The 16,314-nt window shown below is 46.8% G+C and overlaps 1 protein-coding gene across 1 annotated transcript in view; it reads left to right on the top strand.

Annotated features, from left to right (window-relative positions):
- The first annotated feature begins 389 nt into the window (after positions 1–389).
- The window catches only part of DHX33 (DEAH-box helicase 33), a 34,448-nt gene continuing 18,523 nt past the window's right edge, over positions 390–16,314 (top strand). Inside the window, exons 1-2 of the mRNA XM_044284788.1 lie at positions 390–721; positions 15,531–15,691. Of these exons, the coding sequence (XP_044140723.1) occupies positions 517–721; positions 15,531–15,691 (366 nt within the window). The 5' untranslated portion in view covers positions 390–516. The remainder of the gene's footprint in view (positions 722–15,530; positions 15,692–16,314) is intronic.

The raw sequence follows: 16,314 nt of genomic DNA, 5'->3' as shown, positions 1-16,314 counted from the left end.
ATCTGACGTGAACACACCCTAAAGAAAGCCTCTGGCTTTATTCCAGTCAGTGGCCATGTGTCTGGCTTTAAGAAAAAAAATAAATAAAAAAAAAAAGGAACTTCGCTAAAACACATGAAAAAACGTGGCGGACATGTAAAATTCTAAAGTTACATTTAGCATTGCGTATGACAATACCGAGACAGCATTCTATACAATGGACCACCTGATCATCCAGTGGTCTATATCTGTCCAGGATGGGCCAACAGCAGTGGCACCATACAGATGCCAAAGCTGCTGGGGTATGCATGTTATTTTGGTCATGGGCATCCATACTTCCGCAGTGTCCTGTCATATCTGTGATGGCCTGTGCGCCCTCTAGCGACCTCGTCTGGTAGTGCAGGGCTAGTCAGCGGAAGCACGTGTGGTGGTGAGCGGCTGCTCGGTGGTATGATCTCCCCGGGTGCCCGGTGCATTTCCCGGGGGCACGCCTGGTGTCGCACTGATTGAGCAGTGTTTGTACCCGTATATGATACTATGTCTCAGGACTCCTATCACCCGCCGGCCAAGAAGTTCAAGCCGGGCTCCCCTCATTCCAATCACAGCTGGAGAGGAGCCATGCAACCCGGCCCCAGAAAGCAGCCGGTGCCCATAGAGCAGCAGCGACGTAGTCTGCCCATCTACCAGGCCCGGGCGCAGCTGATAGGCCAGCTCCGGCAGCTGGAGAGCGCTGTCATCATCGGTGAGTGGGTCGGAGCTGCTGCCACCGCGGCCTTGTTCACAGACGTGGCCTGCCTGGACTATATAGCTATATACCATAGTGTCCTGCCTGCCTGGACTATATAGCTATATACCATAGTGTCCTGCCTGCCTGCACTATATAGCTATATACCATAGTGTCCTGCCTGCCTGCACTATATAGCTATATACCATAGTGTCCTGCCTGCCTGCACTATATAGCTATATACCATAGTGTCCTGCCTGCCTGCACTATATAGCTATATACCATAGTGTCCTGCCTGCCTGCACTATATAGCTATATACCATAGTGTCCTGCCTGCCTGGACTATATAGCTATATACTATAGTGTCCTGCCTGGACTATATAGCTATATACCGTAGTGTCCTGCCTGCCTGGACTATATAGCTATATACCATAGTGTCCTGCCTGCCTGGACTATATAGCTATATACTATAGTGTCCTGCCTGGACTATATAGCTATATACCGTAGTGTCCTGCCTGCCTGGACTATATAGCTATATACCATAGTGTCCTGCCTGCCTGCACTATATAGCTATATACCATAGTGTCCTGCCTGCCTGCACTATATAGCTATATACCATAGTGTCCTGCCTGCCTGCACTATATAGCTATATACCATAGTGTCCTGCCTGCCTGCACTATATAGCTATATACCATAGTGTCCTGCCTGCCTGCACTATATAGCTATATACCATAGTGTCCTGCCTGCCTGCACTATATAGCTATATACCATAGTGTCCTGCCTGCCTGCACTATATAGCTATATACCATAGTGTCCTGCCTGCCTGCAATATATAGCTATATACCATAGTGTCCTGCCTGGACTATATAGCTATATACCATAGTGTCCTGCATGCCTGGACTATATAGCTATATACTATACTATACTGCCTGCCTGGACTATATAGCTATATACTATAGTGTCCTGTCTGTCTGCACTATATAGCTATATACCATAGTGTCCTGCCTGGACTATATAGCTATATACCATAGTGTCCTGCCTGGACTATATAGCTATATACCATAGTGTCCTGCCTGCCTGGACTATATAGCTATATACCATAGTGTCCTGCCTGCCTGGACTATATAACTATATACCATAGTGTCCTGCATGCCTGGACTATATAGCTATATACTATAGTGTCCTGCCTGCCTGGACTATATAGCTATATACCATAGTGTCCTGCCTGGACTATATAGCTATATACTATACTATAGTGTCCTGCCTGGACTAAATAACTATATACTATACTATAGTGTCCTGCCTGGACTATATAGCTATATACTATACAACAGTGTCCTGCCTGGACTATATAGCTATATACTATAGTGTCCTGCCTGCCTAGACTATATAGCTATATACTATATTGTCCTGCCTGCCTATACTATATAGCTATATACTATACTGTCCTGCCTGCCTATACAGCTATATACTATACTATATTGTCCTGCCTGCCTATACAGCTATATACTATACTATATTGTCCTGCCTGCCTATACTATATAGCTATATACTATACTGTCCTGCCCATGCTATAGCCTATACTGTCCTGCCTGCCTATACCATAGCTATAGACTATACTGTCCTGCCTGCCTGCCTATACCATAGCTATAGACTATACTGCCCTGCATGCCTATACCATAGCTATAGACTATACTGTCCTGCATGCCTGTACCATAGCTATAGACTATACTGTCCTGCATGCCTGTACCATAGCTATAGACTATACTGTCCTGCATGCCTGTACCATAGCTATAGACTATACTGTCCTGCATGCCTGTACCATAGCTATAGACTATACTGTCCTGCATGCCTGTACCATAGCTATAGACTATACTGTCCTGCATGCCTGTACCATAGCTATAGACTATACTGTCCTGCATGCCTGTACCATAGCTATAGACTATACTGTCCTGCATGCCTGTACCATAGCTATAGACTATACTGTCCTGCATGCCTGTACCATAGCTATAGACTATACTGTCCTGCATGCCTGTACCATAGCTATAGACTATACTGTCCTGCATGCCTGTACCATAGCTATAGACTATACTGTCCTGCATGCCTGTACCATAGCTATAGACTATACTGTCCTGCATGCCTGTACCATAGCTATAGACTATACTGTCCTGCATGCCTGTACCATAGCTATAGACTATACTGTCCTGCATGCCTGTACCATAGCTATAGACTATACTGTCCTGCATGCCTGTACCATAGCTATAGACTATACTGTCCTGCATGCCTGTACCATAGCTATAGACTATACTGTCCTGCATGCCTGTACCATAGCTATAGACTATACTGTCCTGCATGCCTGTACCATAGCTATAGACTAGACTGTCCTGCATGCCTGTACCATAGCTATAGACTAGACTGTCCTGCATGCCTGTACCATAGCTATAGACTAGACTGTCCTGCATGCCTGTACCATAGCTATAGACTAGACTGTCCTGCATGCCTGTACCATAGCTATAGACTAGACTGTCCTGCATGCCTGTACCATAGCTATAGACTATACTGTCCTGCATGCCTGTACCATAGCTATAGACTAGACTATACTGTCCTGCATGCCTGTACCATAGCTATAGACTAGACTATACTGTCCTGCATGCCTGTACCATAGCTATAGACTAGACTATACTGTCCTGCATGCCTGTACCATAGCTATAGACTATACTGTCCTGCCTGCCTATACTGTGTGATGCATACTATAGTGCCCACTGACTATAGTGGGTGCTGTATACCACAGTGTCCTGCCTGTCCATACTGTGTACTATAATACTATAGTGCCATGTCTGCCTATACTGTGTGGTGCATACTACAGTATCCTCCCTGCATATACTGTGTCCTGTATACTATAGTGCCCAACCTGGGTGCTGCCTGCCCATAATATGTGCTATATACTATAGTGTGATACCTGCCTATCCTGGGTGCTGTATACCACAACATCCTTCCTGCCTGCCCCTACCATGTGCTATATACAGGTCCTTCTCAAATAATTAGCATATTGTGATAAAGTTCATTATTTTCTGTAATGTACTGATAAACATTAGACTTTCATATATTTTAGATTCATTACACACCAACTGAAGTAGTTCAAGCCTTTTATTGTTTTAATATTGATGATTTTGGCCTACAGCTCATGAAAACCCAAAATTCCTATCTCAAAAAATTAGCATATCATGAAAAGGTTCTCTAAATGAGCTATTAACCTAATCATCTGAATCAACGAATTAACTCTAAACACCTGCAAAAGATTCCTGAGGCTTTTAAAAACTCCCAGCCTGGTTCATTACTCAAAACCGCAATCATGGGTAAGACTGCCGACCTGACTGCTGTCCAGAAGGCCATCATTGACACCCTCAAGCAAGAGGGTAAGACACAGAAAGAAATTTCTGAACGAATAGGCTGTTCCCAGAGTGCTGTATCAAGGCACCTCAGTGGGAAGTCTGTGGGAAGGAAAAAGTGTGGCAGAAAACGCTGCACAACGAGAAGAGGTGACCGGACCCTGAGGAAGATTGTGGAGAAGGACCGATTCCAGACCCTGGGGGACCTGCGGAAGCAGTGGACTGAGTCTGGAGTAGAAACATCCAGAGCCACCGTGTACAGGCATGTGCAGGAAATGGGCTACAGGTGCCGCATTCCCCAGGTCAAGCCACTTTTGAACCAGAAACAGCGGCAGAAGCGCCTGACCGGGGCTACAGAGAAGCAGCACTGGACTGTTGCATGTCATTCAGAAATCAAGGTGCCAGAGTCTGGAGGAAGACTGGGGAGAGGGAAATGCCAAAATGCCTGAAGTCCAGTGTCAAGTACCCACAGTCAGTGATGGTCTGGGGTGCCATGTCAGCTGCTGGTGTTGGTCCACTGTGTTTTATCAAGGGCAGGGTCAATGCAGCTAGCTATCAGGAGATTTTGGAGCACTTCATGCTTCCATCTGCTGAAAAGCTTTATGGAGATGAAGATTTCATTTTTCAGCATGACCTGGCACCTGCTCACAGTGCCACAACCACTGGTAAATGGTTTACTGACCATGGTATTACTGTGCTCAATTGGCCTGCCAACTCTCCTGACCTGAACCCCATAGAGAATCTGTGGGATATTGGGAAGAGAAAGTTGAGAGATGCAAGACCCAACACTCTGGATGAGCTTAAGGCCGCTATCGAAGCATCCTGGGCCTCCATAACACCTCAGCAGTGCCACAGGCTGATTGCCTCCATGCCACGCCGCATTGAAGCAGTCATTTCTGCAAAAGGATTCCCGACCAAGTATTGAGTGCATAACTGAACATAATTATTTGAAAGGTTGACTTTTTTTGTATTAAAAACACTTTTCTTTTATTGGTCGGATGAAATATGCTAATTTTTTTAGATGGGAAATTTGGGTTTTCATGAGCTGTATGCCAAAATCCTCAATATTAAAACAATAAAAGGCTTGAACTACTTCAGTTGGTGTGTAATGAATCTAAAATATATGAAAGTCTAATGTTTATCAGTACATTACAGAAAATAATGAACTTTATCACAATATGCTAATTTTTTGAGAAGGACCTGTATACCATGTTCAACCTGTGTGCTGTATACCACAGTGTCCTGCCTGCCCGCCCGCCCACACTATGTGCTATATACCATATTCTGTCTTCAAATATATTGTGTACTGTACACCACAGCATCCTACCTGCCCATATTATGTGCTATTTACAATAGTGTACTGCCTGTCTATACTGGGTGCTGTATACCTCAGCATCCTGCCTGCCTGACTGTCCATACTATGTGCTATATACTATATTGTTGAGTGCTATATACCACAGCGTCCTGCCTGCCCACTCTATATGCTTTATACTATATAATCCTTCCTGCCTGTACTGTGTTCTGTATACCATAGGGTCCTGGCTGCCCATATTGTGTGCTGTATACCACAGCGTTCTACCTGCCTGACCATGCTGTATACCACAGCGTTCTACCTGCCTGACCATGCTGTATACCACAGCGTTCTACCTGCCTGACCATGCTGTATACCACAGCGTTCTACCTGCCTGACCATGCTGTATACCACAGCGTTCTACCTGCCTGACCATGCTGTATACCACAGCGTTCTACCTGCCTGACCGACCATACTGTGTATGTTATACCACAGTGTCTTGCCTGTATCACCCCAGAACATAGGTGTCCTCGTGTAGATGGATTACTAAAATGCTGCATTAGTACGCTCCAACGCATGGCATCTGCATGGCATAGTATGCCCACACTTGAAGACTGTAATGCTTCGGAATGTATCTGGCCACTGGGAATCCTGTGACTTGCCTAGCACAAGCCCCATAGATAGAGGTGATCACACTGAAACTCCACACTCCAGTGTGGTCATGTACTACAGTATTCTGGCACTCAGTGCTCCAGTGTGGTCATGTACTACAATATTCTGGCACACTCAGTACTCAGTGCTCCAGTGTGGTCATGTACTACAGTATTCTGGCACACTCAGTGCTCCAGTGTGGTCATGTACTACAGTATTCTGGCACACGCAGTGCTCCAGTGTGGTCATGTACTACAGTATTCTGGCACACGCAGTGCTCCAGTGTGGTCATGTACTACAGTATTCTGGCACACTCAGTGCTCCAGTGTGGTCATGTACTACAGTATTCTGGCACACTCAGTGCTCCAGTGTGGTCATGTACTACAGTATTCTGGCACACTCATTGCTCCAGTGTGGTCATGTACTACAGTATTCTGGCACACTCAGTGCTCCAGTGTGGTCATGTACTACAATATTCTGGCACACTCAGTACTCAGTGCTCCAGTGTGGTCATGTACTACAGTATTCTGGCACACTCAGTACTCAGTGCTCCAGTGTGGTCACCTTCTGCAGTATTCTGGCACTCAGTGCTCCAGTGTGGTCATGTACTACAATATTCTGGCACACTCAGTACTCAGTGCTCCAGTGTGGTCACCTTCTGCAGTATTCTGGCACTCAGTGCTCCAGTGTGGTCATGTACTACAATATTCTGGCACACTCAGTACTCAGTGCTCCAGTGTGGTCATGTACTACAGTATTCTGGCACACTCAGTGCTCCAGTGTGGTCACCTTCTGCAGTATTCTGGCACTTAGTGCTCCAGTGTGGTCATGTACTACAGTATTCTGGCACACTCAGTACTCAGTGCTCCTGTGTGGTCACCTTCTGCAGTATTCTGGCACTCAGTGCTCCAGTGTGGTCATGTACTACAATATTCTGGCACACTCAGTACTCAGTGCTCCAGTGTGGTCATGTACTACAGTATTCTGGCACACTCAGTACTCAGTGCTCCAGTGTGGTCATGTACTACAGTATTCTGGCACACTCAGTACTCAGTGCTCCAGTGTGGTCATGTACTACAGTATTCTGGCACACTCAGTACTCAGTGCTCCAGTGTGGTCATGTACTACAGTATTCTGGCACACTCAGTACTCAGTGCTCCAGTGTGGTCATGTACTACAGTATTCTGGCACACTCAGTACTCAGTGCTCCAGTGTGGTCACCTTCTGCAGTATTCTGGCACTCAGTGCTCCAGTGTGGTCATGTACTACAATATTCTGGCACACTCGGTACTCAGTGCTCCAGTGTGGTCATGTACTACAGTATTCTGGCACACTCAGTGCTCCAGTGTGGTCACCTTCTGCAGTATTCTGGCACTTAGTGCTCCAGTGTGGTCATGTACTACAGTATTCTGGCACACTCAGTACTCAGTGCTCCTGTGTGGTCACCTTCTGCAGTATTCTGGCACTCAGTGCTCCAGTGTGGTCATGTACTACAATATTCTGGCACACTCAGTACTCAGTGCTCCAGTGTGGTCATGTACTACAGTATTCTGGCACACTCAGTACTCAGTGCTTCCAGTGTGGTCATGTACTACAGTATTCTGGCACACTCAGTACTCAGTGCTCCAGTGTGGTCATGTACTACAGTATTCTGGCACACTCAGTACTCAGTGCTCCAGTGTGGTCATGTACTACAGTATTCTGGCACACTCAGTACTCAGTGCTCCAGTGTGGTCATGTACTACAGTATTCTGGCACACTCAGTACTCAGTGCTCCAGTGTGGTCATGTACTACAGTATTCTGGCACACTCAGTACTCAGTGCTCCAGTGTGGTCATGTACTACAGTATTCTGGCACACTCAGTACTCAGTGCTCCAGTGTGGTCATGTACTACAGTATTCTGGCACACTCAGTACTCAGTGCTCCAGTGTGGTCATGTACTACAGTATTCTGGCACACTCAGTACTCGGTGCTCCAGTGTGGTCATGTACTACAGTATTCTGGCACTCAGTGCTCCAGTGTGGTCATGTACTACAGTATTCTGGCACTCAGTGCTCCAGTGTGGTCATGTACTACAGTATTCTGGCACTCAGTGCTCCAGTGTGGTCATGTACTACAGTATTCTGGCACTCAGTGCTCCAGTGTGGTCATGTACTACAGTATTCTGGCACTCAGTGCTCCAGTGTGGTCATGTACTACAGTATTCTGGCACACTCAGTACTCAGTGCTCCAGTGTGGTCATGTACTACAGTATTCTGGCACACTCAGTACTCAGTGCTCCAGTGTGGTCATGTACTACAGTATTCTGGCACACTCAGTACTCAGTGCTCCTGTGTGGTCACCTTCTGCAGTATTCTGGCACTCAGTGCTCCAGTGTGGTCATGTACTACAATATTCTGGCACACTCAGTACTCAGTGCTCCAGTGTGGTCATGTACTACAGTATTCTGGCACACTCAGTACTCAGTGCTCCAGTGTGGTCATGTACTACAGTATTCTGGCACACTCAGTACTCAGTGCTCCAGTGTGGTCATGTACTACAGTATTCTGGCACACTCAGTACTCAGTGCTCCAGTGTGGTCATGTACTACAGTATTCTGGCACACTCAGTACTCAGTGCTCCAGTGTGGTCATGTACTACAGTATTCTGGCACACTCAGTACTCAGTGCTCCAGTGTGGTCATGTACTACAGTATTCTGGCACACTCAGTACTCAGTGCTCCAGTGTGGTCATGTACTACAGTATTCTGGCACACTCAGTACTCAGTGCTCCAGTGTGGTCATGTACTACAGTATTCTGGCACACTCAGTACTCAGTGCTCCAGTGTGGTCATGTACTACAGTATTCTGGCACACTCAGTACTCAGTGCTCCAGTGTGGTCATGTACTACAGTATTCTGGCACACTCAGTACTCGGTGCTCCAGTGTGGTCATGTACTACAGTATTCTGGCACTCAGTGCTCCAGTGTGGTCATGTACTACAGTATTCTGGCACTCAGTGCTCCAGTGTGGTCATGTACTACAGTATTCTGGCACTCAGTGCTCCAGTGTGGTCATGTACTACAGTATTCTGGCACTCAGTGCTCCAGTGTGGTCATGTACTACAGTATTCTGGCACTCAGTGCTCCAGTGTGGTCATGTACTACAGTATTCTGGCACACTCAGTACTCAGTGCTCCAGTGTGGTCATGTACTACAGTATTCTGGCACACTCAGTACTCAGTGCTCCAGTGTGGTCATGTACTACAGTATTCTGGCACACTCAGTACTCAGTGCTCCAGTGTGGTCATGTACTACAGTATTCTGGCACACTCAGTACTCAGTGCTCCAGTGTGGTCATGTACTACAGTATTCTGGCACACTCAGTGCTCCAGTGTGGTCATGTACTACAGTATTCTGGCACTCAGTGCTCCAGTGTGGTCATGTACTACAGTATTCTGGCACACTCAGTACTCAGTGCTCCAGTGTGGTCATGTACTACAGTATTCTGGCACACTCAGTACTCAGTGCTCCAGTGTGGTCATGTACTACAGTATTCTGGCACACTCAGTACTCAGTGCTCCAGTGTGGTCACCTTCTGCAGTATTCTGGCACTCAGTGCTCCAGTGTGGTCATGTACTACAGTATTCTGGCACTCAGTGCTCCAGTGTGGTCATGTACTACAGTATTCTGGCACACTCAGTACTCAGTGCTCCAGTGTGGTCATGTACTACAGTATTCTGGCACACTCAGTACTCAGTGCTCCAGTGTGGTCATGTACTACAGTATTCTGGCACACTCAGTACTCAGTGCTCCAGTGTGGTCATGTACTACAGTATTCTGGCACACTCAGTACTCAGTGCTCCTGTGTGGTCACCTTCTGCAGTATTCTGGCACTCAGTGCTCCAGTGTGGTCATGTACTACAATATTCTGGCACACTCGGTACTCAGTGCTCCAGTGTGGTCATGTACTACAGTATTCTGGCACACTCAGTACTCAGTGCTCCTGTGTGGTCACCTTCTGCAGTATTCTGGCACTCAGTGCTCCAGTGTGGTCATGTACTACAATATTCTGGCACACTCAGTACTCAGTGCTCCAGTGTGGTCATGTACTACAGTATTCTGGCACACTCAGTACTCAGTGCTCCAGTGTGGTCATGTACTACAGTATTCTGGCACACTCAGTACTCAGTGCTCCAGTGTGGTCATGTACTACAGTATTCTGGCACACTCAGTACTCAGTGCTCCAGTGTGGTCATGTACTACAGTATTCTGGCACACTCAGTACTCAGTGCTCCAGTGTGGTCATGTACTACAGTATTCTGGCACACTCAGTACTCAGTGCTCCAGTGTGGTCATGTACTACAGTATTCTGGCACACTCAGTACTCGGTGCTCCAGTGTGGTCATGTACTACAGTATTCTGGCACTCAGTGCTCCAGTGTGGTCATGTACTACAGTATTCTGGCACTCAGTGCTCCAGTGTGGTCATGTACTACAGTATTCTGGCACTCAGTGCTCCAGTGTGGTCATGTACTACAGTATTCTGGCACTCAGTGCTCCAGTGTGGTCATGTACTACAGTATTCTGGCACTCAGTGCTCCAGTGTGGTCATGTACTACAGTATTCTGGCACACTCAGTACTCAGTGCTCCAGTGTGGTCATGTACTACAGTATTCTGGCACACTCAGTACTCAGTGCTCCAGTGTGGTCATGTACTACAGTATTCTGGCACACTCAGTACTCAGTGCTCCAGTGTGGTCATGTACTACAGTATTCTGGCACACTCAGTACTCAGTGCTCCAGTGTGGTCATGTACTACAGTATTCTGGCACACTCAGTACTCAGTGCTCCAGTGTGGTCATGTACTACAGTATTCTGGCACACTCAGTACTCAGTGCTCCAGTGTGGTCACCTTCTGCAGTATTCTGGCACTCAGTGCTCCAGTGTGGTCATGTACTACAGTATTCTGGCACTCAGTGCTCCAGTGTGGTCATGTACTACAGTATTCTGGCACACTCAGTACTCAGTGCTCCAGTGTGGTCATGTACTACAGTATTCTGGCACACTCAGTACTCAGTGCTCCAGTGTGGTCACCTTCTGCAGTATTCTGGCACTCAGTGCTCCAGTGTGGTCATGTACTACAGTATTCTGGCACTCAGTGCTCCAGTGTGGTCATGTACTACAGTATTCTGGCACACTCAGTACTCAGTGCTCCAGTGTGGTCATGTACTACAGTATTCTGGCACACTCAGTACTCAGTGCTCCAGTGTGGTCATGTACTACAGTATTCTGGCACACTCAGTACTCAGTGCTCCAGTGTGGTCATGTACTACAGTATTCTGGCACACTCAGTACTCAGTGCTCCTGTGTGGTCACCTTCTGCAGTATTCTGGCACTCAGTGCTCCAGTGTGGTCATGTACTACAATATTCTGGCACACTCAGTACTCAGTGCTCCAGTGTGGTCATGTACTACAGTATTCTGGCACACTCAGTACTCAGTGCTCCAGTGTGGTCATGTACTACAGTATTCTGGCACACTCAGTACTCAGTGCTCCAGTGTGGTCATGTACTACAGTATTCTGGCACACTCAGTACTCAGTGCTCCAGTGTGGTCATGTACTACAGTATTCTGGCACACTCAGTACTCAGTGCTCCAGTGTGGTCATGTACTACAGTATTCTGGCACACTCAGTACTCAGTGCTCCAGTGTGGTCATGTACTACAGTATTCTGGCACACTCAGTACTCAGTGCTCCAGTGTGGTCATGTACTACAGTATTCTGGCACACTCAGTACTCAGTGCTCCAGTGTGGTCATGTACTACAGTATTCTGGCACACTCAGTACTCAGTGCTCCAGTGTGGTCATGTACTACAGTATTCTGGCACTCAGTGCTCCAATGTGGTCATGTACTACAGTATTCTGGCACTCAGTGCTCCAGTGTGGTCATGTACTACAGTATTCTGGCACTCAGTGCTCCAGTGTGGTCATGTACTACAGTATTCTGGCACTCAGTGCTCCAGTGTGGTCATGTACTACAGTATTCTGGCACTCAGTGCTCCAGTGTGGTCATGTACTACAGTATTCTGGCACTCAGTGCTCCAGTGTGGTCATGTACTACAGTATTCTGGCACACTCAGTACTCAGTGCTCCAGTGTGGTCATGTACTACAGTATTCTGGCACTCAGTGCTCCAGTGTGGTCATGTACTACAGTATTCTGGCACTCAGTGCTCCAGTGTGGTCATGTACTACAGTATTCTGGCACTCAGTGCTCCAGTGTGGTCATGTACTACAGTATTCTGGCACTCAGTGCTCCAGTGTGGTCATGTACTACAGTATTCTGGCACTCAGTGCTCCAGTGTGGTCATGTACTACAGTATTCTGGCACTCAGTGCTCCAGTGTGGTCATGTACTACAGTATTCTGGCACTCAGTGCTCCAGTGTGGTCATGTACTACAGTATTCTGGCACACTCAGTACTCAGTGCTCCAGTGTGGTCATGTACTACAGTATTCTGGCACACTCAGTACTCAGTGCTCCAGTGTGGTCATGTACTACAGTATTCTGGCACACTCAGTACTCAGTGCTCCAGTGTGGTCATGTACTACAGTATTCTGGCACTCAGTGCTCCAGTGTGGTCATGTACTACAGTATTCTGGCACTCAGTGCTCCAGTGTGGTCATGTACTACAGTATTCTGGCACTCAGTGCTCCAGTGTGGTCATGTACTACAGTATTCTGGCACTCAGTGCTCCAGTGTGGTCATGTACTACAGTATTCTGGCACTCAGTGCTCCAGTGTGGTCATGTACTACAGTATTCTGGCACACTCAGTACTCAGTGCTCCAGTGTGGTCATGTACTACAGTATTCTGGCACACTCAGTACTCAGTGCTCCAGTGTGGTCATGTACTACAGTATTCTGGCACTCAGTGCTCCAGTGTGGTCATGTACTACAGTATTCTGGCACTCAGTGCTCCAGTGTGGTCATGTACTACAGTATTCTGGCACTCAGTGCTCCAGTGTGGTCATGTACTACAGTATTCTGGCACTCAGTGCTCCAGTGTGGTCATGTACTACAGTATTCTGGCACTCAGTGCTCCAGTGTGGTCATGTACTACAGTATTCTGGCACACTCAGTACTCAGTGCTTCAGTGTGGTCATGTACTACAGTATTCTGGCACTCAGTGCTCCAGTGTGGTCATGTACTACAGTATTCTGGCACACTCAGTACTCAGTGCTCCAGTGTGGTCATGTACTACAGTATTCTGGCACACTCAGTACTCAGTGCTCCAGTGTGGTCATGTACTACAGTATTCTGGCACACTCAGTACTCAGTGCTCCAGTGTGGTCATGTACTACAGTATTCTGGCACACTCAGTACTCAGTGCTCCAGTGTGGTCATGTACTACAGTATTCTGGCACACTCAGTACTCAGTGCTCCAGTGTGGTCATGTACTACAGTATTCTGGCACACTCAGTACTCAGTGCTCCAGTGTGGTCATGTACTACAGTATTCTGGCACACTCAGTACTCAGTGCTCCAGTGTGGTCATGTACTACAGTATTCTGGCACACTCAGTACTCAGTGCTCCAGTGTGGTCATGTACTACAGTATTCTGGCACACTCAGTACTCAGTGCTCCAGTGTGGTCATGTACTACAGTATTCTGGCACACTCAGTACTCGGTGCTCCAGTGTGGTCATGTACTACAGTATTCTGGCACTCAGTGCTCCAGTGTGGTCATGTACTACAGTATTCTGGCACTCAGTGCTCCAGTGTGGTCATGTACTACAGTATTCTGGCACACTCAGTACTCAGTGCTCCAGTGTGGTCATGTACTACAGTATTCTGGCACACTCAGTACTCAGTGCTCCAGTGTGGTCATGTACTACAGTATTCTGGCACACTCAGTACTCAGTGCTCCAGTGTGGTCATGTACTACAGTATTCTGGCACTCAGTGCTCCAGTGTGGTCATGTACTACAGTATTCTGGCACTCAGTGCTCCAGTGTGGTCATGTACTACAGTATTCTGGCACTCAGTGCTCCAGTGTGGTCATGTACTACAGTATTCTGGCACTCAGTGCTCCAGTGTGGTCATGTACTACAGTATTCTGGCACACTCAGTACTCAGTGCTCCAGTGTGGTCATGTACTACAGTATTCTGGCACTCAGTGCTCCAGTGTGGTCATGTACTACAGTATTCTGGCACACTCAGTACTCAGTGCTCCAGTGTGGTCATGTACTACAGTATTCTGGCACTCAGTGCTCCAGTGTGGTCATGTACTACAGTATTCTGGCACTCAGTGCTCCTGTGTGGTCACCTTCTACAGTATGCTGGCACTCAATACTCATGTGTGGTCACCTTCTACAGTATGCTGGCACTCAATACTCATGTGTGGTCACCTTCTACAGTATGCTGGCACTCAATACTCATGTGTGGTCACCTTCTACAGTATGCTGGCACTCAATACTCATGTGTGGTCACCTTCTACAGTATGCTGGCACTCAATACTCATGTGTGGTCACCTTCTGCAGTATTCTGGCACTCAGTGCTCCTGTGTGGTCACCTTCTACAGTATGCTGGCACTCAATACTCATGTGTGGTCACCTTCTACAGTATGCTGGCACTCAATACTCATGTGTGGTCACCTTCTACAGTATGCTGGCACTCAATACTCATGTGTGGTCACCTTCTACAGTATGCTGGCACTCAATACTCATGTGTGGTCACCTTCTACAGTATGCTGTCTCTCCATCCCTCAGTGTGGTCACCTTCTACAGTATTCTGGCATACTCAGTGCGGTCACCTTCTACAGTATTCTGGCATACTCAGTGCGGTCACCTTCTACAGTATTCTGGCACACTCAGTGCGGTCACCTTCTACAGTATGCTGTCTCTCCATCCCTCAGTGTGGTCACCTTCTACAGTATTCTGGCACACTCAGTCCGGTCACATTCTACAGTATACTGGCACTCAATACTCATGTGTGGTCACCTTCTACAGTATGCTGTCTCTCCATGCTCCAGTCCGGTCACCTTCTACAGTATGCTGTCTCTCCATGCTCCTGTGTGGTCACCTTCTACAGTATGCTGGCACTCAATACTCATGTGTGGTCACCTTCTATAGTATGCTGGCACACCACGCTCCAGTGTGGTCACCTACTACAGTATTCTGGTACTCAATGCGCTGGTGTGGATATAATTTACAATGCGCCAGGTTAGGTATCAGGATTCGTGAGACGAGTATAATTAAAAAAAAAAAAAATAATTCTGATGCTTTTTGTTTTTTTTATTTGCCAAAAAGACTATTTTATGGTAGGTACTAGGTCTAATGACTGTGTATCTCCTGCCAAAGATGGGAGTAGATCCCATGAGAGGAGGTTGGCAACTTGGCAACCTCCTGCAGTGAGAATAGGCACTTGTGCATCACCTCTATTCTGTTGGTTGCTATATTTTGTTTTCTTATTGCACATATTGATGAAATTTCTGCTGGATAATCTCCATAATTTATGTGACAGGTGAAACTGGTTCTGGCAAGACGACTCAGATTCCACAGTACCTGTATGAAGCCAGCATAGGGCGCCAGGGCATCATTGGAGTGACCCAGCCTCGCAGAGTTGCTGCTATATCTCTGGCAACAAGAGTATCAGAAGAGAGAAAGACTGAGCTCAGTAAACTGGTAGGTACCTTCATTTACACTACATGTGACAGGTTACTATCAGAAGGGGAAGTCCTTTCTAGTTACTTTCTTAGTATAGGCATTATATCGGGCCATTCCTCCACCCTTCCTGACCTGACACTTTTCTGTTCTTCTAGTACAGGCATGCTCAACCTGCGGCCCTCCAGCTGTTGCGAAACTACAACTCCCAGCATGCCTTAACAGCCTACAGCAGGGCAGGGTGGGAGTTGTAGTTTTACAACAGCTGGAGGGCCGCAGGTTGAGCATCCCCGTTCTAGTACATGTATCTGTAAAAGCCATAGCTTTTTTATTCCATTAGGCTATGTAAATACTTTTTGAACCTCTTCTTAAGTAATACATTGGTCAACTAAAATAGTTTTGTCCCCTTTCCATAAAGGTCATTTTGATGTATGGGATGTATTAGTTATGTTCAGCAGGGTTGGGGCTAAAAGCTGCAGCGTGGCTTGCTGTGCCATTTTTTTTTTCTGATTGTGTTTTTTTTTTTTTTTATCTTTATTTTTTTATTATTCACTTTGTGTACCTTTTAGGGTCCATTCTCGCATACGTAGTGCATTGCGGATCCGCAATACACCCGGCCGGCATCCCCATAGAAATGCCTATTC

Source organism: Bufo gargarizans, chromosome 3 (assembly GCF_014858855.1).
Source record: "Bufo gargarizans isolate SCDJY-AF-19 chromosome 3, ASM1485885v1, whole genome shotgun sequence".
Lineage (NCBI taxonomy): Eukaryota > Metazoa > Chordata > Amphibia > Anura > Bufonidae > Bufo > Bufo gargarizans.
This window is presented reverse-complemented; position numbering and strand designations above follow the sequence as displayed.